We start from the raw sequence: 25,651 nt of genomic DNA, 5'->3' as shown, positions 1-25,651 counted from the left end.
GTATTTTTAAACCAATGTTTAAACAACCAATCTCATTATCTCTTTGCTGTCTATCACGTTTTGTAAATCTATTTAGCAACTCTGCTGGTGAAGGTGAAACCACCTTTTGTGATCTGGGGAAAATTCTCAGTACACTTTTAGATCTCACCTTTTCTTTGGGGATCTTTGCTTCAATAAATAATGATTCTAACTAGAGAGAATTTTAAAATTTCAAATCTTGTTTTAACACTTACTGTGTATGACCAGTAGATCAAGCAAACTCAAGGTAAACTATGAGCCTTATTCAGACTGCTTTACTAGGTTCTGTCTTCCCAATGCACTTTTCTGTTGCTATGGGAGACCATAAGACTTTAGAGCATATCTTTAAAAGCACAATTTTTGAATAACAAGAAGGGATTTAAATTTAATTTGAACACAGAGCATTGTCTATATATGGACTGTTAATTATTTGACCTAAAGGAGAAGGCAATGCATAAACCATAGTACTTAGTTCAAAGTCATGACTGTCATCTTTAGATTGGAAAACCATTCAGAAGGGGGGGGAACCAGTTATTATAAACAGTGAGCCTGTACCTAATGTATACACCATACACATAAGGTATACACAAAGAAACACACAGGGTAGGCCTTGTTCTCCCTGTTTAGATGTGAGGAAGCTTTAGGTTTTGATGGCCATGTGCACAATCAAGGAACCACAGCGTGGCAGATGCACCCATTTGCTGCGTATTCCCAGTATCGAAAAAGCAAAGGCAGGTATCACTTGCTTAGTTCTTCACAAATTAGATTGAAATCATCAAAGAGCTGGGTTTGTTGCTGCAATGGCCCATTTTCTCGCTCAAAAACTCGGGCCAGCGTGAATTGCAGAGATCATCCCGGTCATGATATTGGTCACTCCTGGCTTTGTAAACTTCTCACACATGTTTCTCTAAGTTGTCTAAACCTGAATTCTTTTTTTCACTGTCTCTGGCTTGGACAATTGAAATGTACCAAGTAAATTGGATGGACGACAGCTGTGAATGCTACCTACATTCAAACCCTTGAGGAACCAGCTGGCACTGTGCACCTGGGGGACATGGGCTGAGTTGACACCACTGAACTTCCTCGCAGGTTTTCCCCGCCGTGTGTGTAGGGCAGGAACAGGAGAAATCATCCCACAGGGAATAGCAGACACCTCCATTATGACAGGGGTTGGACTGAGAAAAAAAAGAAAATCAAAGGGATAAAAAGCAATGGCAATGAAATATGGAAATGTTAAAGGTGAGATCATCGGTTACTTTAAAATGCCAATGCCCCTACATCTTTGCATTTTAGACGTTTTGCACATTGTTAATAACGTTGAATAAAGCCGACAACTACCATTTCCAACTGCTTACTAAAAGAGCAGAGGAAAGAGCAGTAGACAGAGGTGGGGGAGAGATGAAAGGGAAAGAAACAACAGAATGACAGAGGAGAGGCGATAATAAACTGATCTATGGCACAAGGAGGATTATTGAAATATAATGATGTTCTCCATAATTTATGAGTTACTAGGTCCTTTGCACACATTTATTATCACTGATTAGGAAGATTATTATACCTGGATGCCTCTAGTTGCCCAAGATCCTATAACCAGGTGAAGTAGCGAGAACTGCTCCTCAATCCTCTATGTCCCAGTTAACACCTCCTCCCCATTAACCTTGCCTCTGCACCAACAAGTCTTATTTCAGTTCTCAAAGCCGCTCAGAGAGGAGTTAAAACACAAACATGCTTACAGCAATTGTTTACCTCCTGCCCTGCATTTATCCAAGATCTTTCATTTAATGGCTTTGCTTAAAATTGCTTACCCTCCTGTCTTTCTTTACACTTCTAGGGCTAGAACACAGTCCTTAGACTTGCTAAGCATATACTCTACCACTGAGCTATCCCCCAGAATATTACATAATTTTATAAACCTTACTTGCTTCATCTGTAAATATAAATGAGATAACAAGGTTTCTTTCATATAGTAGTCTTTCAATATAACCAAGCAGATTAATTCATATGAAATCTTTTCAATTATGAGAAAAGTATTACTATAAGAGATTACGGTGGCTCATTCAAGTATATTTAAAATTGAATCTTGTACATTGTAATAGTTGGGGCTCATGGATGCTCGAGTCATGTTGGTGTGGTTCTTTCTTTTCCTCCAGAAGGTCAATGGAGAGCTAGACATCTCACATATGTAAAACTATTTAGAAGACATGAATAGTGTTTGAAGGATAGGATTGGCCCTGAGAAATCATATATCAAAGGATTTTAAAACCAACTGCCAAGGGGCATTGAAGCTTTGTTGTTAATTAATGAAAGAAGCTGGGCAGTGACATTAAATTTAGTGGGATCTTCTAAAAAGAATTGTTTTAGCTAAGCCTATAGAATACCATTAAGAATTTGTAGCTTAAAATACTGTTATTCTCAGGGAAGTCGATTGTTTGGGGAGAGGGAGAAGCATGTGACTGGAGTTGTGTTGGCTATAACATATTCATGATGTCAATAAAAATCATTGTCACATTTTTATAGTTTGTTGTAATTCTACCAATTTTCCTGGAGATATGTAGATGAAAAATATTCCATGACTGGTGGGTGATCAGCATTTTGTTCACATATAAAATGGTGTCGTGGGGTGTGGCCATATCCCTGTAATCCCCACCTACATTTGGGAAGTTGAAGAAGGAAGGTTGTGACTTCAAGTCCATCCTGAGCTACATAGTGAGTTTTCTGTCTCAAAAATCAAGAACAAAAGCAGAATGGTTACAATAAATTCTTTAATAAATATAATTTTAGTATGCACTATGTGTATAGCCAAGATGAATAACCCTACCTTACAGTTATTGTCTCCAGGACAGCCTTGAGTCACATTGACAAGAACTGGATCACGGTATCCGTTGTTTGTTGAATTGGGGAAGAATTCCAGATTTTGGTTGTTTAATCTTATATCTTGAATGCAGCCTTTGAAGAAGCCACCATACACTTCAGTCTTTTGTCTGTCAGGTAGGCCACCAATGAAGATGACGTCTCCTCTTTGAATTGTCCATGCGGGAACAGAAATGAATCCTAGGTTTTGTGAAGACTGATACAGTGCAATTTCATTTGGTTTGATTTTCAAGGATATTAAGTGGGCGTTTCCGTCACTAAGAAAAAATGTCAGTACTAACTTGGGAAGGCCCGGAGTCTGCAGTACTAGGCTTCCATGTTCTAGCCAGACACTCGCATACTGGTAAGAACTGTTCCCCAAAGCTAGAAGGAAGCCTGATGGTTGACGTGTTCTCACAAACATGGAGAGGCTGAAGTTCTGTCCATAATTATCATCAAGATTGAAGATGGCATATCCAGGGGAGTCCTCCTGGCCAAATCTGCCTGCTACATACTCTTCAATGTCAAAATAGGCAAAGAGAAAGAAAGAAAAATCTTTGCATTTAAATGTAAAAAGGGATAGGAAATGAAACTGCCACAGGCATACACAACCAGACACTTTCTCAAGTTCCGGACAGGCTAGGATACAATAGCATGGCAAGGTTGCCTCATTTTGTGAGCTTCTAAGTTTGTAATAAAAATCACTACATTTTGGGTTATCATAGGGGTCCATCAGTTACAAAGAAAAAAAAAATAAAGTTTCTGCAATGATCAACTAAAAATGGCTTCCTATCACTTCTCTAAAATCCAATCAATGAAACATTAGACACCGCTGAGCTTCACCTGGGTAAGAGAAAGATGTGGGGAGGAACACGTCATGCACCTCCATGCTACACTGCCCAGGTGATTGCTGCTGAAGCAGACATGCCATGAACTTGAACTGCTCTGTATAATGACATAGATCAACAATAAGATTAGCAAGCTCAGTTTGGGGAAGGCACCCCAAGTAGTAAGAGACAAGGTAATTGGGGAAAGAGATCTTAGAAGGGCGTAACTAACTGAGGTCAAGTATGAGAAGGACTGAGAGTTGACTATTGAATTTGCAATGCAGAAATTATTGCTGAGCTTGACAACAGTACTGTCATAAAGATATTGCTGCTTTGGATTTTCACATCTCAGTTGTAACTAGGAAAAAAAAGATCCTATCCTATCATGGTTAGATATCATCACAAATGAGGTTTGTGCGAAAGTAAGACATATTTTACGTTAGCTGAACCACAGTGAATCTTGCTTAGACAACCATCTGTGTTTGAAGACCTTCTGCATAAAAGGCTACATTTTCAGAACTCTGACTTGATTCCTATAGGAGCGTTGCATTGTGAATCTGCATTTGGACACCACCTGCTTCAGGCAACTACAGGTAGCTTTCAAAGGTACTGTCAGATAAAATAACCTCTTTGAAGAGGTTAACATCTCTGAACACACTGTGGCACTTTTGTATAGGATAAAATGCTTAATAAGAAAATTGGGCTCTTGAAGCCCTTGAGTTTTGAGGATAGGCACAAAAATCCCTCAAGCTCAGGGGGCCAGGCCCCTGCTGGCCATCCTAGGATGCCTGCAGCATCACTTTGTGGGTCAGAATAAAAGACAGGATGCAGAAATGGGCTTCTTTTTTTTCCCTTAGAATCTTGACTCTCCAGTAATCCTATTCTTCAGAAATCACACGCAGGTAGTCAGAGTGTGTGATGTGCTACAGGATTTTAGAAATACCATATGCCACATAGGAAGGACGTGACTATGGGCATGGAAGATGTGATTCTAATACACCTTACTGACATGTTCTAAAGATGTATGGATGAAAAAATGATTGGGCAAATTTTAAAGATTGACGACTGTAGGATGAAATTTAATGAGTAAAGAGGAGGCATTTGTATTTAAATGTGACTCATCAGTTTGGGGTGGAAAAAAAAGGATTCCGTAGCCTCACAAATGAGAATGACTGACACAAGACAATGTGTAAACAATGTGCCACACAGTTAATATGATGCTACTATGGCCAACGATCACATATTATATCGAAAGATGAAAGTTATGAACCCATGACTCTGTGTCACCAAGCACATTTAGAAAGAAGCAAAGGAATGGCAAAAAGAGTAAGCAGCCGATGAAGTCTCAACGCCACGTCCCGTAGAGGCACTAGAGTAAAGTACTATGTGTTGGATGATGGGAGTGGTTGCTGGGTATGAAATAGTTTTCTTCAAATATTTGGGAATCTCCAAGAAGAGATGATAATCTTTAAGTAAGAACACCCCCCCCCCCCATGAAAACTGTGTGAGAAAATGCAAGCTTTGGGTAAATCACAGCCCAGATAAATGGAAAGAAATACCTGCTTGGAAATTTAGGGTGAGATGGAATGGTGAATTCTGTGTTCCTAAAGTAGGTTCAAAGCAGAGGTTTGCATAAGAAATTCAGCTACTGAATGAAGCCCCGTCAAACCTAAAAGAGGAAGGTAAATATCTACATATTGCTTTTTAAAGATAGATACTTTCCAAATAAAGCAAGAAGTGTGTGATACACTCCTTCAGAACATCATCCCAGAATCCCTGTTCTGACACATACCACAATATATATGATGTTAACACTTCTGGCAGGTCAGGGCCCCATGCAAACCTTCTCAAAACTCCCTAGTGGGGCATAAGAGATTTTTGAGATCAGCTTCAAGATATTGTCAATCTTTCCACCTTGTGTGTTACCCAGAGAAACACACCCTCTACCCAGCATGTCTTCCTCTTTCATTGTATTTGCCAGTGGTAAACATTGTTCCAAAATCATTATTTGGGAAGTGGAGAGGTGGCTCATATGGTTAAGAACACTTGCTGCCCTTGTAGAGGACCCATGTTTGGTCCCCAGTACCCATGTCAGGCAGTTCAAAACTGTCTTTAACTCCTGTTCCAGGGAATCTTCAGACCTCAACAGGCACCTGCACTAATATGGTACCTATAAGTACACACCCAGATCCACACACATACACAAAAAATAAAACAATAAAATAAGTCTTTAAAATTCATTATTTGGGTGACTCGCTCACCAGATTTTTAGTGTGTCTCATATAGAAGATAGACTCTAAGTTCTCATTTGTGCTCTTAATCATTTTTGTGTGTCTGTGTGAAAGAAATAAAATACAGAAAACATTCCCTCATAGATTCCAGCAGATAAAAAAATATTTTAACTTCATGGTTCAGAGATGATATGAAAAAATATATTTCCCTTTAAATTTTTCTCAAAAACTTCCAGAAAAAAAATTGGTTTTATGAAATTCCCATGCTATAATCTTTTTATTCCAAACATAGGGTTAAACAGTTTCAAATAGTACGAGAATGGAGGATATAATCACATTCAGTGTGAGTACAGGGGTATAATCAGACTATGGGAAACATGGAGAGTATAGCCAAATCAGGAATTTGGTTTTAAAAGTTCATTATTTTCCAAGTTAGAATAAAAAGATAAAGAAAACCAGAGCCCACTGGATTGGCATCTCTCGAGTCTGTTTCCTAGGACAGTCAGCATGCCCACGGTCAGCGTTAACCTCACGGGTCACCGCATCTGGAAGCCAGTCAAAATGAGTCCGCATCTGTTTGTTATTTTGTATATGTAGTAAAAATATTGCCTTGGGTCAATTAGATTTTTCTTCAAAAAGTGGACCATTTCCTCGGCATAATTTCACCTTTTCTCCTTGAAAAAGAATCACAAAACAACTTGCCACGCCGTTGAAAATATGGCATAGAGCAGCACATGCCATGCCTCATTGCCCAACAGCTCCGTGATTGTAATGAATATTGCGGTAAGGGGTGAACCCGCGAAGGGTTTCTAATAACTCTCAGCCATTGAACATGGAGTAGGGGAGAGGCTACGGCTGGTTTTCATTTGACTTCATCTAACACAGAGAAGACTATTTACCAGATGCTGTCCTACTTGGACTTATTCTGAAATGTTAGAGTAAATTGAAGCCGAACTTCAAAGCAGTCTGTTAGGGCTCCCCCTCAGACGTCTCAATGCATGGTGATGATGATAATAATAATAATAAAAGTGAGCAGATATGAATTGACTGCTGTCCGTGGCAGTCTTTGGAGTGGTGCTGGAAGTAAAGGATTTGAAATACACTTCAAACTGATATGCTAGAGGAATAGGGTCGATTTATGTATACCAACTCCCGGATTTTACTGATAATACATTTCATGCCTTCTTTCCGTCCCTCCTGAAGACGTCTATCTGCTCTGTACAGTAAAACCTTGGAAGAGGCACTGTTGAATAGAACTGAAGGTTTGTCAACTTGCTAATCATAAGAACGATTCTTAAAGGATACAAACTGCACAGAGAGAAAGCAAGGAAATGGATGTTCACCGAGACGCTGTCAAGCACAAGATACAGTACTACTATGTGGCTCTAATATTTTGTGTCTCGGCTCACATTTCTCCAGAAAGATCACATCTTATTCAAATAAGATTTCCCATACATTTGTGATATACAACAAATGGCAAAGCTCTAAGGGCATTTTACCAACTAGATGAAATGCCAATTCAATAGGAGCTATTAGCCTATTGTAAATTATTATTACTATTGTTACTATTTTACTTTTCAGCCCAAGTAAAGCTTAGCTGTCCCCTGAAACCTCCTAATTATTACATGTCACTGCTGTCTCCTTTTGTCTCTTACTGAGCAAGCATCGGCATAGGTCCTGAGGGCTCCTTATGTTTCGTAACAAGATGTCGCTGCCTGGGCGTTTCTAAGCTGGCTCTGCTCTGAGGCACAGTGCTGCAGGGCACCCCAACCCTCTCACCTCTCAGGCAGTTGGAGCCTGCATAGGGCCTGTCACATTCACACCGATAACCCTGCCACAAGTTGATGCAGCGTCCTCTGTTTTGACAAGGTTGACTTTCACACCAGTCCTTCCTCATGCAGCCTGCTTTGACGTTCAGTGACAAGCTAGACGGAATGTTCTCCAGAGTAATGTGATTCAAATCAAATTTAATATCTTGGAGACAGCCTACAAAGGAAGGTGTGGATGGCACATTATAGATGTTAAGCACAGACACACTGTTGCTGGTTGCTCCCACTGGTAAGCCCCCCAAAAAAGCGTTCTGAAAAGCGCATAGTGATTGATGATTCTCTACTGGAAAAGAAGTCTTAGTGGTGCATTGCCCCTTGCAGGAGCTGCCAGTCAGGGCTAGGGTTATAGTTTCTCCAAATGTTACTTCTACAAAATGCCATTCTCCGTCACTAGTGTTGTAGGGAATATATAGAAGCACCTTTGTCTGGTTCTGGACTTGGATTGATAAGTGAACGCAGCCATTTAGTAACTCCAGCTTCATAGACATATCCGTGTTGCCTCGGAAAAGAAGAGGTGTGTTTGGTTGAACAGTTTGAAATCGCAAGGATATGTTACATTCCGGCTGTATGGTTGCATGTGAGCCACTTGTGAGCCACAGGAAACTGTTGCTCTCAAAAGAAAGTGTGGTGTGGGTTTCACACAGTGACCCAGCATAGCCAGGAGGACACTGGCAGGTGAATCCATGCTGGTCATTTTCAAAGTGAGGGATGCATTTTCCGTTGTTGAGACACTGGTGATGATAACAGCCTAGGAGAACTTCAGAACAGTTTTCGCCTCCATAAAATGTCCTAGAAAGATCATCAAAGGGGCAATGGCAGGTGTAATTCCCAGGCAGATTCTCACATGTACCACCATTTTGGCAAGGGGTTGGCAGACATTCATCCACATCTTCTTCACAGTGAATTCCTGTTCAATAATAAACAATAGATTAAATGTATATGCGCTCAAATAGACACAGATAATCAAATCATTAATAAGTCAAATGTATGCACACTCACATAAAAACATATAATCAATGGAAGTTTCGTATACATTTTGTATATAATCAAGAAGTTCAGACCAAGTTCAGGGTTATAACTGTGATGGAGTAAAATGTAATTCTTGCGGAAAACTAAAAATCTGTTCTATGATTCTACCCATGCTGTGAAAAGAGCAGTCACGACAGACTAGAATTCTTCTAGAAATAGAACATTTGTCAGTTTCAGCAGTCAAGTTACCTTTGTCAATATACATATGGCACTAGCATGAAAGCAAAACAGAGAGAGGGAAGCTCCGGCTTTGGCAATGGTCCTAGAGCTAAAAATGGTTAATTCCTTGATGTTGTTTCTTCAGTTCCTCTTTATCCTGTTAGTTTCCTCTCCTTGATGTGGAAAGAATGATTGCTTTTTCTCTTGTTGTACCATCCTATAAACCCTAGAACCAAAGTTTGCCATATATATATATATACACACACACTCTCTCTCTCTCTCTCTCTCTCTCTCTCTCTCTCTCACACACACACACACACACACACACACACAGAGAGAGAGAGAGAGAGAGAGAGAGAGAGTGAGAGAGAGAGAGAGAGAGAGAGAGAGAGAGAGAGAGAGAGAGAGAGAGAGAGAGAGAGAGAGATCTTTCATAATAAAGTTCCTCAGGCAGATGAAAGGGCCCATTCTTCCTGCATTCTTATATAAAACAAGACATCTATTCTACAACAAGTTCCCTCTGATAATTTTTATTTCACTTTCATGAAATCTTGTCCTTGACTTCAAGAAAAATAGAGCACTATCCATAAAAGAATTATTAGATCTATTTTAATCAAGCTAACAAGAATAGGACATCATGCTTATCGGTTTTTGTCAATGTGACACAAGCTAGGGTCACATGGAAAGAAAGAATTCCATTTGAGGAATTGCCTCCATCAGAATGGCCTGTAGGCAAGTCTGTGGGGGCGTTTTCTTGATTAACAGTTCATGCAGGAGGGCCCAGTACAATGTAAGTTGTACCATTCCTTGGCAGGTGCTCCTGGGTGTATAAGGAAGCAGGCTAAGCAAGCCATAAAGAGCAAGTCAGCAATCAGCTTTTCCTCCAGGGTCTCAGCTTGGGTTTCTGCCTCCAGGTTCCTGCTTTGAGCTCCTGCCCTGACTTCCCTCAATGAGGGACAATGATCTGTAAGTCAAAATAAACCTTTTCCTCCCCGACTTTGCTTTTGGTAGTATTTGATCTCTGTTGCAGACAACAAGTTAGGACAGATTGTTTTTAGGAGTGGCTGTAAATACAAATGAGCAAAACCAAAATGACGCATGCAGAACACCGTATGATTCTCCCCAGTACCTTCATCCACATTGGGTTTCTGTTCACAATCATCTGCAGTTTGCTAGGTGCATGTTCTTAGCTCCTTTTTCAGAAGAAATTGACAATTAGCAAGTCCAACATCTAAGTTCTAAAATATTTCTACAGCCTGACCCCAAATCATGCTTTTAAATACAGTCTGAAACTATCTAAACTGCTAATTGTGTGTTTCTAGACATTCTGGGTACTAATAAGTATATGTTATTTTCCCAGTTAGGCTTATACTTTATATATATATGACATTAATATTATGAAAATAAAAGAAAAAGAGAAAAAGTCTTCTTTTGGCAATAACCCTGGATACAAATGTGGGCTTGTTCCTTAGGTACTGTCCTCCCTGTGGTTTTACTTTCCATTACGAACTTGTCGTACAAAGGTTCCCATCTTGATAGGTTTGGGTGAAAACCACAGCTACGCTGTGTGATCTTCAGCAGGTTGCTTCCTTTTACTTTGAAATCTTACTTTCCTCATCAATAAAATGGGAATTAAAAATGGCATTTGCATGACAAAGATTTTCACAGGCTGACTTATGTCTTGTGAATGACTGAAAAGCTGCTTGCTGTCTAAGTTCTCAGTATATGTTGGCCATTGCTGAAAACTAATAACCAAAAAAATTACTCTTACTGACAAAAATTCAAATAGTACTTGATCAATGAAAGATAATTTACAAAGTATGGTTACTTGTTCTGTCCTTCAAATGGAAAGGTCTTGAAATAATAATATAATGTAAATATGAGAATTACCGGGTATTAGTGTAGAATCTCTTTAGACTCTAAATTCCACTAGGGAAAGAAAGTGTGTTTTATTCATTAATTAGAGTCTAAGCCTTAGTTTAATACTTAGCTCATATTTGAAATTCCCAAGAATCCCTAAAACTGAAGATTCATTTGACAGTAGATCTTTTAAATGAATTAATTAATGATTTTCCTAAAGTAACAAATATTTTATAAAGGATTAAATCTTGTCCAAAACCTAAAGTATACTTTTTATGTATGCTTACTAATTTAGGAAATGACTGTTCTTCACGACCCACCAGCACTTACCCACCAGACATTTAGGTACTTGACGGGAAGGTTTCCATCACACTTCTATTTCATCTTACGCAGACAGCTTTGACAGAGGCTCTGCTAATTAAAAACTATTTTAAGTTCTGTGAGAATGGTGAAGGACTATAATTTTACTTAAAATCTCCCACCATGTTGGCACAGTGCTGAGGGCACATCTTTTTTTTTTTTAAAGCTAATTTTTGGTTCTGTCTTTTTAAAAAATATTTATTTATTTATTAATTATTTATACAATATTCTTTCTGCATGCATGCCTGAAGAGGGCACCAGACCTCATTACAGAAGGTTGTGAGCCACCATGTGGTTGCTGGGAATTGAACTCAGGACCTTTGGAAGAGCAGGCAATGCTCTGAACCGCTGAGCCATCTCTCCAGCCCCTGAGGGCACATCTTACAAACACTCCATGGATAGAAAGAACAGAGTTGGACGGGACTGATCTGTTTTATGGGTTTAGAGAACAAATGTAACATTAAAAGCAAAGATGAACTATAAACGAGTAGTCTAAAGAAATTTTAACTTCATCAGGGGTCTGAATTTTTGTATTAGAACAAATCTTCCTCAAATTTGATTTCTATGCATTTGAGCAAGAAACCAGCAAGTATTTTACCAAGAGAAATTTCTGTCAGGCTTGGTAGGACATTCTCCTAATCCTAGTGTTTAGGAGGTTGAGGCAAGCTTGGGTTACACAGTGAGTGCCAGGACAGTCTCAGCTACACAAAAAGACCCTAGACAGATAATAGACACAAACAAGAAATTTCTTTATGGACACACAACTTGGCAGATTAGCTCCCCAAAGCCTTTACCTACCCTAGAAATCCATCTAGACTCTGAAAAGCCTAAAGCTGATTATTACAATAGTCTGCTTTTTAGCTTCTCCTAGAATTTAGTTTAGCACCTATAATAAAACATCTTAACAATTAATGAAACATTCAATTTTCAATTCTTTAAAATTTACAAAGTGCTGTTCTGTGTCGATGTGGAAGCTGAAGGCCACACTTTGCTGTCATTACCGTATAATGATATGGCATTTATGAAAACACATTGCACACAGCAGGCTCCCAGTGGTTTCAGATAATCTGTAAAGAGGAAACTCAGGCACTACTAGACCATGTTTAGAAAAGGTCTAGTAAAGGCTTTGAATCACAGACAGTGAACAAATAAACAAATAAAGAAATGACGATGTCATATAGACCATGCATGAAGTCATGTAGATAGCGTGAAATGACAGCGAGGTCTTCCTGAGCTTAACGAAGATAGAACAAATGCGTGAAGACAAACTGGCAGTGTGAGCAATTGCACACCAGAGTGGCAGCCCCGGGGAGATCCCAGGAAATTGCATAGGCAAAAGCAACAGCAGCCTCATTTCAGGATGGCCTGGAAAGTTTTAGGGAACTAAGGTGGAATCCACACTTCAAATATAAATAAGAGTGACCAAAATAAAAAAAAAAATTATTGAGTGCAAAAGTTAGCAAAGAAACAAAACACCCTGGATGGAAAATTTGAAGACATTCCTAAGCGGCAGTTGTGTTTGGCAAACCCGCTACCGTGGAAGGTTCATGGAGGAAGATCATGTCAGAATGCTTAGGCCAGCGCAGTCAGATCGCAGAGCTGGAGTGCACAAGGCTTTTATTGTTTTATTTATTTACTTATTTACTTTTGGCAGTGGGAAGCAGTGGGGTAAATGTGGGCTAGAAGACCAATGTGGTCCCTTCCAAAGGTTAGTCCCACAGGGATGAGGGAAGAAAAAGAAACTAGAGACAGGAAGACGAGCCAGGAGTCATTAAAACTCCACAAGCAAGACCATCTAGGCTCGAAATAGGATGCTTATTTCCCAGAAATTTGAGTCGCCTTCGTTTGTGTCTGTTCAGCTTATTCATACCAATGACAGTGCTTTCTCTATAGAATATTATAAAGTATTATAGAATATATTCTCTTAGAATATATAGATATGATCTTTCACAAAATACCAATAACTTGCCAAAATATTTCCCTTATATATAAAAAATTAGATTTTGCCATTGTTCAAAAAGAAAGGAAGAGAAAGCCCATCTTGACATTAAAAGCCTGAAGGATACATAGGAAAACAGAATGGTTGCAGGGACATGTGCTCCTGTCTGTTTAAGATCAGTTCTACAAACATCACACCAAATAAGGTCAGATTATCTGATGGGGTTGGTTAAAACACATTGAAAATTCTTTCTCTGGACTTGAGAGATGGTTCAGTGGTTAAGAGCACTGGCTGCTCTTACTGAGGATCCATGTTTGATTCCCAGCAACCACATGGTGGCTCATAGCTGCCTATAACTGCTGTTTCAGAGAATCTAATGCCCTCTTCTGACCTTCATAGGGATCAGGTACACATGTGGTGAACACGCATACGTGCAAGGCAAACCATTTCATAAAGTAAATGTAAAATAAAAGATAACAAAAATTAAAGAAAAAGAAATAGAAACCTCCTTTGCTGGTTAACTCACCCACTGAGCACAGGATAAGGTATGCCGTCTATCAAAATAAAAGGATTGGGTGATATTCCTGGGAGTTCACCTGCAGGTCAGTCTTTCCATTGGGGTGTTTTAGTAGTTATTTGGTTGCTCATATAAAAGTGTTGATGAATAGTGTTGTTCTTTTAAAAATGCTATAAAGTCCCAGGCGGCAGCTGTAGGCAGGCAGCGGACTCTGGGAGCAGCCAGTCCCATGGCAGAGACTTGCGGGTCCCAAGTATGTTGCCCAAGATCCCCAGGTGGGTTAAAGTTTAGCATTGTGTAAAATAAATTCAGTTAACTAAAATCTTACTATTTATTTTGTATAAAATTCTAATATAGCATATTATGCCTCATTTAAAAATAATCATGATAGAAAAATCCCTACCACCTGGTATATTGCAAGCATATTATTATATGTATTAACAAAATACATAACATCTGTGGATAAAAAGGGAGTCAGACATGGTGGCACATACCTGTAACCCAAGCCCTTGGAAAGCAGAGTTAGGAGGATCCTGACCTTAAGGACAGTGTGGGCTACATTGTGAAACCCTGTTTATATTTGTCTATAAAGCTATAAAGTGACTTTTACCATAATTTACACTGCAAGTCATGTTGCAATAATATCTGTTATAGCACTAAATATTACTGGTTAAATAAATGCCTTAAAACTGTAGCAACAACACCAAGTATCTTATCTAAATAAAAAGAAGAAAGCAAGTTACCTATAAGCACCGCCATGAAAATGTGAAAATGTCGGGTCCTGTCTCCAAACATATTTCTGTAAAAAGTGGAAACAACCCAAGTCTGCTAGGTTGACCGAAACTGTGATGTCTTTAAGCTCTTTCCAAAAGTGTGGATTTGTGCTTCTGGAGGAGAAGGTGAAGGCTTGGCTTTGACTCGCTCCCCTTGAGCTGGATCAGTGGGGCTTAACGTAAGACCCTGTTGTGCCATTTACCAAGGCAGCACTGCTATATTTTTAGATCTGGTCCTCGCAAGATGCACAGTGCCTCCCTCCTGTATGTCTCTTCAGTCAATGTTATATGTTCTCCACATTAAGCAACATTATTCTGGAAAATGAGTGAGCTCCATACAAACTATGATGCAGAGAAATTCTGATTATGGAAAATTATTACCTGACTTTATTTTTCTTCCCAATGAAGACAGTGCTGTGTTCACCTTTTGTTTGTTTTGTTTCTTTGGGAGACTGGGACCTTGTTATGTAGCCCTGGCTGGCTCCCAACTTAGGGATACTCCTGTCATCAGCTTCTGTTACACCTCTTGTTTGGGGGGTTTGGTTCAGTCCCTACCACTGAAACAAAACCAATCCCCTCAAGACAACAGAGTACGATTAAGAAATTCGTGGCAACCCAAATCTGTTTCTCAGAGTATGGACATAAAGACTGATGGATTCTTCTTATAGGGTGTGCCGGCACAGCAAAGGCAGTAATGATATCCTGAGGCAGTGGGATTTACTGAATGGGCTTAAAGATCACACGTACAACTGAGGCTAGGTAAACTGTGCAAGAAAGCAAGCAATAAGATAGGAAGGAGTGACGCCAAAAAACACCACACTAGTGAATCTTCACATTTTTAAAATCCATTCTTACACCTCTTCTCTGTAAACTAACTTGTCTGTCTGGCATGATGCAGAGGTGTTAATGAATGAAATGCACACAATCTGGCTTCGTGGGTTACTTGCTCAGCCACATTGGTGGTACAGGAGAAAGGTCGGAGTACTTTCTCTGTGACTCAAACCACTCTATCTTATGGTTGGGAAAGAACTTAACAGGAATCAATTTATGGGGTTTAAAAACAATTTTGTGGATGCATGTCTGGTTGTGTGGCTATGCTTGTATTTGCACATGTGTGTACATGTGGAGGCCAGAGGGCAATGTTCAATGTCATCTTGTACAACTACAACTTTTTATCATATTTTGAGACAGTTTATCTCTGAAGCTGCATTTAACTGATGGGGTAGACTGGCTGGCCAGAGATCTCTGGGGATCTTCTTGCTTACTACGCCCTGGTGCTTGAATTTCAGATGCACAGCTGTGCTCAGTGGTAGCTTGGGTGCTGGAAACCCAAACTCAGGTTCTCGTGCCGCTGCAGTTGGTATGTTATTGACTGAATTAACCCACCCAATTCTGAATAACATACCCTTAAATAAATTTAACAGCACAAAACAAATACATTCTTACTGGTTATCAAATTTTGAAAAAACGAAAACAAACAAAAATCCAACTCTGATAGTGCTCGTTTATCATTTGACTGTATCTCCTAAAATATCACATGGTGAAATTTAATCTTCAGGCACATGTTAATGGTATTCAAAGTGGGATCTTGAGAAGTAATTAGTGTTAAATGATGTCTGAGGCTAGGCTATTCATGATGACTTTCCTAAGAGGGAGAAGAGGGATAGCTTAGGTAAGCTATCATGATTGCTCTGTGTCATTATAAAATGACATCACCATGTTACGATGCAATAAGAAAGCCCCAGAATGTGCTAGCATTTTGGTCTTGACTTCTAAGCCTCCAGAAGTGAAATAGACAACCTCTTCATTTACTACTCATTCTTAGGCTTTTTGTTGTAGCAATAAAAACAATCAAAAATCAAACAACGTTTTTAAGATCCCCCCAAAACCAAAAATTCTGACTAAGACAAGGGTCCGAGATTTATAAAAGAAAAAAAGAACCAGATTTTTCCTGGACACACACACACACATGCACACACACACACACACACACACACATACACACACACCCCAATAAGTGTTCTATGTATACTCGAGACTACACACAGAGACAAACCAAATGGTGACAAAGGGATAAAGGCAAAAAATGAGAAGTGTGACACAGAATACACATCATGCTGTAGTGGTTAATCTCAGTTGTCAACTTGATGAAATCCAGAATCACCTGGAAAAGGACCTCTGGGCACGCCTGCGGGGATTATTAGGATTGAGTTAACTGAGATCGAAAGATGTGCCCACTAGGGTGGCACTGTTCACTGGGTTAGGATCTCGGATTGTGTGAAAAGGAGAAAGTGGCCTCAGCACACACATTCATGCAGTTTTCTGATTGTGGATTCAATGAGACCACTGCCTCAAGTGCCTGCTGCCTTGATGCCCCCACTATAAGGGCTCTTCCTCGAGCTGGCAGCAAAACTAACCCTCTACCTCTAACTAACTGCTCTCGCCAGGGAATTTTCTCACAGCAGTGGAAGAAGTAACTAAGACACGTCAAACCTTAATTCTTTATATGAACCTATGCTAATTACTCTGTATAGTACACATATGGAGAGACCAGTGAATGAGGAGAAGACAGTTGGAAGAGAATAGAAGGTTATGGGATAGTCCAGGATGGATACAAGGCAGACAAAGCATGCCCATTGTACCAGCTAATTGTAGAAGTTCTCCACAAGCCGCAGGGAACAGTTACCTGTTTTTCTTGCAAATAGAGATTTTGTGCATTTATTATTGAGCTAGGCAACAGGTGCCTGCACACACAGAGAGAAAATTCAGACTCATAAAAGGTATCTGAATGTCCTGACGGTGGTGGTATTTTCAGCGTGACATGCAAAGTTCTCATAGTGGTTTTGAAATAATGTGACTATATATGCATCTCATATGCAATTACTATGCATACAGCTTGATTCTTTGCTAGTCTTCCTTCTGGGACATTATTTTATGATCAGTTTCTGTCTGAATCTGTTAGGAAATAAAATATTTTTTTAATCTCTTGATCAGAGTCCTGAGTGTTTTATGTGAAGATTGTCAAGAAATGGGCAGTGTCTGGGACAAAGGAAGGGAAATGTCAGTATCTCTCTAACTCTAGACCCAATTTTGAATCCAATGTGTTGAAAGACAAATAATCCACTAGGAAAGATATTTGAATAGTAAATGTGCTTAAAAGCACATAGTTAGAGGAATACTTGCAAAAATGGGGATGGTTAACCTGAAAGAAGCGAATCCCAGAGCCAGTCAGAGCATCTTCATTTTGCTGCCAAATGTCCACCTGATGAAATTTGATGGTTTATTTGTTCCACATGAGAACATGGCACCAATGGAAAGATGCCATGGGATGCTATATTTATGTTACTAGGTGCAATATTCTAGGAGTTGAGGGAAACCCAGCATTGTCAGGTGTCTAGAGAGACAGCAGGTTTCCTGGCAAAGTTGTGCAGAATCAGAAAGGAGAGCCATTCAGTATGGATGTAATAGTAGAGTCAAAAGAGAGAGCAAGAAATAGAGTTCAGTGACCTCTATTAATTCTTCCAGTCCTTGGATTCTGTCATGATTTCTGTATGAAGATTAATATATAGGTGGAAATATGCTGAATATATTAAGATCCTAAAGCACGGTTATTTCGCTATAGTTTTTGAAGTGTGTGAGAAGAGACAAGCTATGATTTATATAGCAGGCTGCTATAAGGTTTAAAGAAAGGAACTGCCCAGACTTGCGGTTCTGGATCATGGGTTATGGATAACATTAATGTATGCTTCTTGCTGTAAATGCTGAAGGAAATATAGAAACCATCAACTCCCTGTAGCTAGCACTGAGCCAGATCCAATTGGTTCACAGTCAGCCTAGCTCCTAGTCTGAGTCTTTTGTTCTCTATTGTGAAACATCTTCATGAGAATAAATTGATGTTCTGGCATAAACAATATTTTAAAAATTATAGACATTTAGAGGCTGGAGAGATGAGTCAGTTGTTAACAGCACTAGCCGTTCTTGCAGAGGACCAGGGTTTAGTTTTCAGCTCCCACAACAGGTTAGGGATATTGGAAATAGGGACAAAGGATGACAAGATGGCACAGTGCGTAAAAGTGTGTGCCGCCCTAGCCTGATGACCTGAGTTCAATCCCTGGGTCTGGCAGTAGATGGAGAAAACTGACTCCCAAAAGTTTTTATATGGCCTCTATACCCATCTCCCAACACTTGTGTGCCTGCAATAACAAGCCCCCTTACACACACTCACAAAGAAAGAAAGAAAAAGAGACAAAGAAAGGAGTGAAGTAATAAATTAATTAAAAGTGAAAAAGCAATAAAAGTTCAAACCACTATCTGAATAGCACAGGACTAATCAGTAGTATTAGTCATCAAGAACCCACATAGACGGCTATGTTTTAAGCCAGAAATACAAAGTAATACATATATATGTATATATATATGTATATATATATAATATTTTAATAAAAGATGGTTAAAGTAAAACATTTTTAAAAAATGTTATGTCAAAGGTCCTTTCCTGTGGGCCACTAAAACTGTAACGATTCCAGAGGAATGTGGCGCTATTATTGGTGATTTATTCTGTGTCAGATTCTATTTTGTGTACAGACAGAGCCAGGAAGCGTTTGTGTCCTTTTGTATATTTGCCTTTATTGCCACACTATTTGAAGGTATGATACACACAAATACATTCTCTGGTACAGATATTTGTTCAGAACTATATTGACGCTATTGATGCCCAGATAAAATATACTGAACCCAGGGAAAGATTTTATTCAGTCCATTGTGTGAAAATCTGCTATCTTCAGATGGAAGGTAAAAGAGCCGAAAGCTTTGAGTTTTACTTCTACATTGCTCTTGATTTTATACTTCAAAAGTTATTGTGTCAATAAGTGGATAACAGGTAAGGGATTTTAGTTACTTTATGAACTAACAAGTAGAAAGTTCAGCGAGGCCCCTGCTCACTCCTGTTGATGTTACTTCGAAAGGTAATTTCCGAGAAACTCAACCCAGTTCAACCAGAGCTGTCCTAATAGGCTTTGATCAGTAAATCATCATGGATGGCCCTGCCAAGGCTTAGGCCTTTATCCCCCTCCTTGTCAAGAGGATGATTAAACACACGGTTTCTGGTGGATTACAAAAACGTGCTTTGTGTTGGGTTGTATGTTCTGCAGTTTCTAGTACTGTTTGCTTCCTCTTGGCCTGAGTAGGAACGGCCCTTACATTCTTCAGTAGTGCTCTTTGTCATTTCTCAAAAATGTATTCATGGTTTTGTTCTGCAAAGCTAGGAAAATCATGTCAAAGGCCAAGTGAATTACTGGCCTGGTAGGATCTCCTGGATGCTCATGGCTTTCTACAGTCTGTATGCTCACGGCCTTCTACAGTCTGTATGCTCACGGCCTTCTATAGTCTGGATGCTCAAGGCCTTCTACAGTCTGACTCTTATTGATATCCCAGCTTTACTTTCTGCTGTCTACTATGTGGATGGCCTATTTATATTTTTTTCATTAGAATAAAAATTAAAACATATTCAAAATTTTCTGTGTCTCAAACTACTCAAAATCCCACATTCCTTTCAAGGCTTGGCTCACCTCATGTTTATCCTTATAGGAATGTCTGCCTTTGTTGTAGAACAGGAAAGCTATAAGCCCAGCACAGACTATATCATATTGCTCTTTATAGTTTGGTATATGAGTTTTTCTCCTAAAATAAAAAAAAAACCCAACCAACCAACCAAACAAACAAACAAAATACCAAATGTTATCCATAAATCTTATAAGAATGAATAACTCTGTCTTAAATTTCTTCTATATAATATTACTCTATATGGTATTGAATATCATGCTATATAATATACAAGAATACCATATAATTTATATTTTTGATAGAATGCTCATAGTAATGTCATTAATTTACAAAATTAAAATAAAATGTATCCACTACTTTTCAGGATATAAATACACTGGAAGAAACTGTTAGTCATTTTTCAATGTAAGGTTTATAAATGTGGGAACCATAGATGGTTACTGTAACCATAAAGGGACATTACAGATTATAAATCACCTTAATATCCAAGTGTCATTTTGTGATATTGTCTTATTTGAGGAGATGATTTATATTAGTGAGTCTTTATATTTTTAAAGTAAGAATTGTTTGATGTGTATTATATTTAAGACTACAGAGTTTCAGGATACTTTCCTAGAAATCTATACTTGTAAGTATGGATTGAACCCATATATTTTATTTTAAAAATAGGTTCATTTATTTCATGATTTTGTGTCTATGATTGTTTTGACTATATAGGTATGTGCACGATGTGTGTGCCTAATTCCTGATGAGAGACTAGAGCTACAGATGAGTATGAACCAGCACGTGGATGCTGAGAATCAAACTTGAGTCTTTTGGAAGAGCAACTAGTGATCTAAACCACTGCATTCTCACAATTGCTTCCAAGTGATTCTTCAGAGGGATGTGGTTTAGAATTTTAATGGGTATGTTTTCAAAGATATACACAACTCAGAAATTACCAAAGAAGATGCAATTGGAGAAAACTGTCAGAAGAGACACAAATTTTACCTTTGTGTTTAAGTATACTGGTTCAGGAAAACAGACTCTGGGCTGACAGTTAAGCTGTTCCTAACTGTGGCAGAGATATTTAAAAAAAAAATAGTAGACTCAGGTTTCTTGATAAAAATCTGGAACTGTTTCACCAAGCTATGTATTTAAAATTCCTGACTAGCCCAACCCTCCGGCTTATCATCGATCCTGCATTGCCCATTAATTTAGTAAGAGTTAGAATGTCCTTCATGTAATAAACAGAACCTATTAAAATGCAATGAAGATTTTCCTACACATTTTATCTTCATTAAAATTTTATCCTTATTATATTGACAAGAATATATTGATATGTTGTTGATAATGTAGACTGACTTGATACTTATAATATTCTATATATTAATTTACAAGAATATTCAGTAATAGAAGTGGAAGAACGGTTTCTAAGCTGAAATGTTCCAGCAATGGCTCCAAGAAAATATGTGGTCCTTCCAGAATCCTTTAGTTCTCATTAACTTTATTTTGTCAGTGTCAAAATGAGAGTGAATACCTTAGCTCTATCTATCTGTGGTACTCTGACCCTTGGATATGGTAATTTGCAAACATTTTTGGAAAATATGAAGTTCTACAAAGTAATGTATTTCTCTTAATGTTTTGCAACTTTTACTATTGTTTAAAAGTTTAAAATTCCCCTAGAATGCACTCACTGCAAGAACCACTTGCAATGTTCATTTGTTAGAAACATGTCTCTCAGGAATTCTAACTTCTTTTTTTTTTTTTGTTTGTTTTTTTTTTTTTTGTTTTTCGAGACAGGGTTTCCCTGTAGTTTCTAGAGCCTGTCCTGGATCTAGGAATTCTAACTTCTATCCCATTAAAATATACAGAATATATGAACATGGATATATGAATATTCATGAAACTTTTATTTTGTTCTTAATATTACCAAAATATGCAAAACATATGAACACATTTGTGATAGCTTCAGCTATTAAGTAGATCTTGTACACAATATTACATTATTTGCTTCTTATAACCTTTAAGGTGAGGTAGGTGGTAACTCGAATAAACTGAGTCTGCTAAGGTTTATAAAACTTTCTATGGGACTCGGATGGCTCATCTGTAAGATGACTGCTATACAACCTTAAGACCTGAGTTTAGATAGCATGTACAAGCTGGGTACCAGGCTTGTGTCTACAATCCCAGAGCTGGAAGAGTAGAGGCAGGCAGATGCCTGGAGGTTAATAAAGTTCAGGCTCAGTGAGAGACTCTGCCTCAAAAAAGAAGAAGGTGAAGAAGACTGATTGAAGAACACATCCAGTGTCAGCTTCTGCTTCCCAAATGTTCCACATCCTCATTAACACACACAGACTATACACACAGACACCTAAAACACACATACACACACCTTCCAAAAGCCAATCAGAAAGTGGCAGAACCAGATGTGGTAGTGTCCCCAAACCATTTGTTAATACTTGTAGTTGTCTATTAGAAACATCTGTATATTTTTAATAGGAATAAAGGATGAAAAGTGTGAACTGCAATAACTGGGTTTTATTGTCTATTCGGTAGCCTCTGTCTATATTCTTTAAAACATATTTGAAGACACAAAAAAGACAACTGATAAAATTATGCCAATGATATTAAATGTAACCTTTTATTGTAAAATTGACTGAAGGCACTGAATTAAACATACAGAAACTCATTCTTTCCTCCACCCTTAGGGACAGCACCGAGGCATAGCCACATTCAATAGTCTTCAGCTAAGCATAGAATCTCCCAGAAGTGTGAATGAGAGATAGGGCCAACTGCTAATGGCTGCTGGTTTGAGGTCAGTAGAAGATTATTTCTCTCTTCCTATGTGCCCTTAGAAATGGCAACTGTGGGAATAACAGGAGAAAAGACAGAGTAGTCTATGAAGTGTAAGGCAGTGCTAAAGAAGATACCAGAAAAAGGACCAAAATGCTAGCTGGAGCTGGGATTTGTTAGTGTAGGACTGGATTGAAGTAGCTCAAGTTGGGATTTGTTAGTATAGGACTGGCTTGAACCAGCTGGAGTTGGGATTTGTTAGTGTAGGACTGGCTTGAACCAGCTGGAGCTGGGATTTGTTAGTGTAGGACTGGCTTGAACCAGCTGGAGCTGGGATTTGTTAGTGTGGGACTGGCTTGAAATAGCTGGAGTTGGGATTTGTTAGTGTGGGACTGGCTTGAGCCAGCTGGAGTTGGGATTTGTTAGTGTGGGACAGGCTTGAAGTAGCTGTGAAAGATGTCAGCTCCCAGTTCAGATGAGCATCATTCAGACAGATGTTCACCAGGTACCATAAACCTATGAGGAACTCCCTTCCCCTTCAGAGAGCCATGTGGGGTTTGACTGTTGCTTAGCTTGTGATGTGCACAGGGTCAGAGATCACTTATTCGCCTGGTAATGACTAAGGAGAACCTCACCAGATCCATATCCAATTTTTAAGTGACCTGAGATCAACCAATAAAAAAGTGAAATGTAATCTGGTTATATAATAACAGCATTTATTGGCTCTTATAAGGAACAAATCCAAGGAAGAATATCTCTAGCATTGTCTGACCTTGAATTCAACATCAGGAATTGGCCGTAGCTATCCATCACCCTCTGCTGCACTAACCAGAGTTTCAGCATCACCCAGCTTGTTTTTACAGCCATGGAATGGCTGAAAGAGACAGTCTCTACCACGTGCTTCTTCACTGACACCGCCAATAGCCTTTTCTTAGGAACAAAGAACTTTCCAAAGGCTATCAGCAAACCTAAAGTCAAATGGGCTTCCACATGAATCAATGACAGGGAGGAAAGAAGGGCTACTCCTTGGGATGGAAGGGAGAGTTGACTTCCTGGCGTCTAGAAGGAAGGAAACATCAAAGAAACCATTTTTTTTTCTGTTTTGCTTTGTTTGTTACAAGATAGAAAGAGAAGGTCCATGGTGGTTGGATAAATAAATATGTGGTTCTGTGTGAACTTGCATAGTTGGAGTGTTTCTGGTAGAAAGACATGTCTCCACTGTCCATCCCTAGTACACCATGAAATAGAGGAAATAAAACTTCAAGAAGCTAAAGGGAAAAAAGCTAAAATTAGATTTACAAAGGAATACACAGAAAATTTTAGAATGCATGAAATTTGGTTTCTGGGAAAATAATGTGAAAAGATGGGGAAAATGGTGGGATAAAAGATAACAGGCTGAGATTAAAGATGGTGGGAGGAGAGGAGATGTTTGATGAGAGTCCACCCAGGCAAGCTCTGTAGAGAGGCCGCACAAATCTATGCTGGATTGCAAGCATTATGTAACTATGAAAGCTGCCACCTGGGATCTGGGTATACCATGTGCTTAGTTGAGGAGACTCCACAAGCTAAATTCAATGGTGTACTCGATGTTCTTTTCTTGGCTACATTTCAATCATAAATTTTAGAATTATATCTGAGTTTGAAAACAAGATTGAAAATTGTTTCAAAGTTTAGAGAACAGAAAGTTTAGAATACAGAAATTGGACCGTAAAAGTGGAAATGTTTCTGAGAGAAATGAGAAGGATTGAATATAATAATGGCAAAAGAAAACAGAATTGTTTTTTTCTGAATTAACCCTAAGCTCCCACATGAATATGGATGTCCATGTTTCAACAAAGAATGATGATACTCATCTAGACAGTTAATAAGTAATAATGCAAAATCATAGCTTAGTATCTAAAAATTAATATTCTAAGTCTAAAATACTTATATTAGACAAGTTAATATCAAAAACATCACGACTAAGATATCAATGGCAGAATATTAGTTTAGAATATAAGACATCATGTTATCAAATATTGGTACATAGATTATGAAATAATTAGGCATAAACATTATTATCAGTGCAATGTGGATTTTTGTTTAAATCATTCCACAAAATAGAATAAAGCACATAACTATGACAGTCACTCTTTAAAAATATAAGAAACAAGAGTTTTGAAGCATCAATCAGTCTCCAAGTGATGATTCTGTTAACAGAGACCATGGTCCTCCAAAAGCTGGGAACTTAGGAAAAACACACTGAGGCTTCCATCTTCCAGTCTGAAAACCACAAACAACATGATTTTGCTTTCATTTTGCTAATTAAAGAAATGCAAGTCAAAACATTTAAAAACTTGACTGTATAAATTAGTTAGTGGGACTAAAACATGGACTATCATCGGTAGAGCTAAAAATCTACAAGCTGATAAAAACAAAAGATATACAACAAGCAATAAAATCCTACAAGGCAGAGAAAGAAAATAAATAAGCAAGGTTAAACTTATCAGCAATGGGCAGGGGTTTAAAATACATTTCAAAAGCAGAGGGTTAAAAAAATATAAGGATGTGACCGTCTGTTTAGCAAAAACAAAACTGTAGGATAGAAAATAATCATCTTAGGCAAAGTAAATTATGAAAAATATGAAACAACAAGAAGGAAACTTTACATTGACAAAATCTTCAAGATAAAATCATGTGATTTCTGACAATTGAATGGACTCTAGCTGGGAGGAAAATGAACACAATCCTTGCTGATATAGTACATCCAGTTTGAGGCGGAGAAGAAGCACATCTTTTGAATTTAGCAGAAGGGACAACTATGTGGTGATAGGTTAATCTTGCCTTTGGTCAACTGAAATGTAAATTTTCCTGAGAATTCCCAATTACTAATCTGTTTTTTTTTTTTTTTTTTTTTTTTTTTTTTTGTGTGTGTGTGTGTGT

General features: G+C 38.4%; 1 protein-coding gene across 1 annotated transcript in view; it reads right to left on the bottom strand.

Annotated features, from left to right (window-relative positions):
* Crb1 (crumbs cell polarity complex component 1) overlaps window positions 1–25,651 on the bottom strand; it is a 141,455-nt gene that overhangs the window by 39,103 nt on the left and 76,701 nt on the right. The window contains exons 7-9 of the mRNA XM_042054027.1: window positions 7,706–8,662; window positions 2,837–3,384; window positions 1,028–1,193 (exon numbers count right to left, since the gene is read on the bottom strand). Coding sequence (XP_041909961.1) covers window positions 1,028–1,193; window positions 2,837–3,384; window positions 7,706–8,662 — 1,671 coding nt within the window. The remainder of the gene's footprint in view (window positions 1–1,027; window positions 1,194–2,836; window positions 3,385–7,705; window positions 8,663–25,651) is intronic.

This window comes from Arvicola amphibius, chromosome 12 (genome assembly GCF_903992535.2).
Source record: "Arvicola amphibius chromosome 12, mArvAmp1.2, whole genome shotgun sequence".
Classification (NCBI taxonomy): Eukaryota; Metazoa; Chordata; class Mammalia; order Rodentia; family Cricetidae; genus Arvicola; species Arvicola amphibius.
The sequence above is the reverse complement of the archived record's forward strand: the minus strand, read 5'-3'. Positions and strand labels throughout refer to the sequence as shown.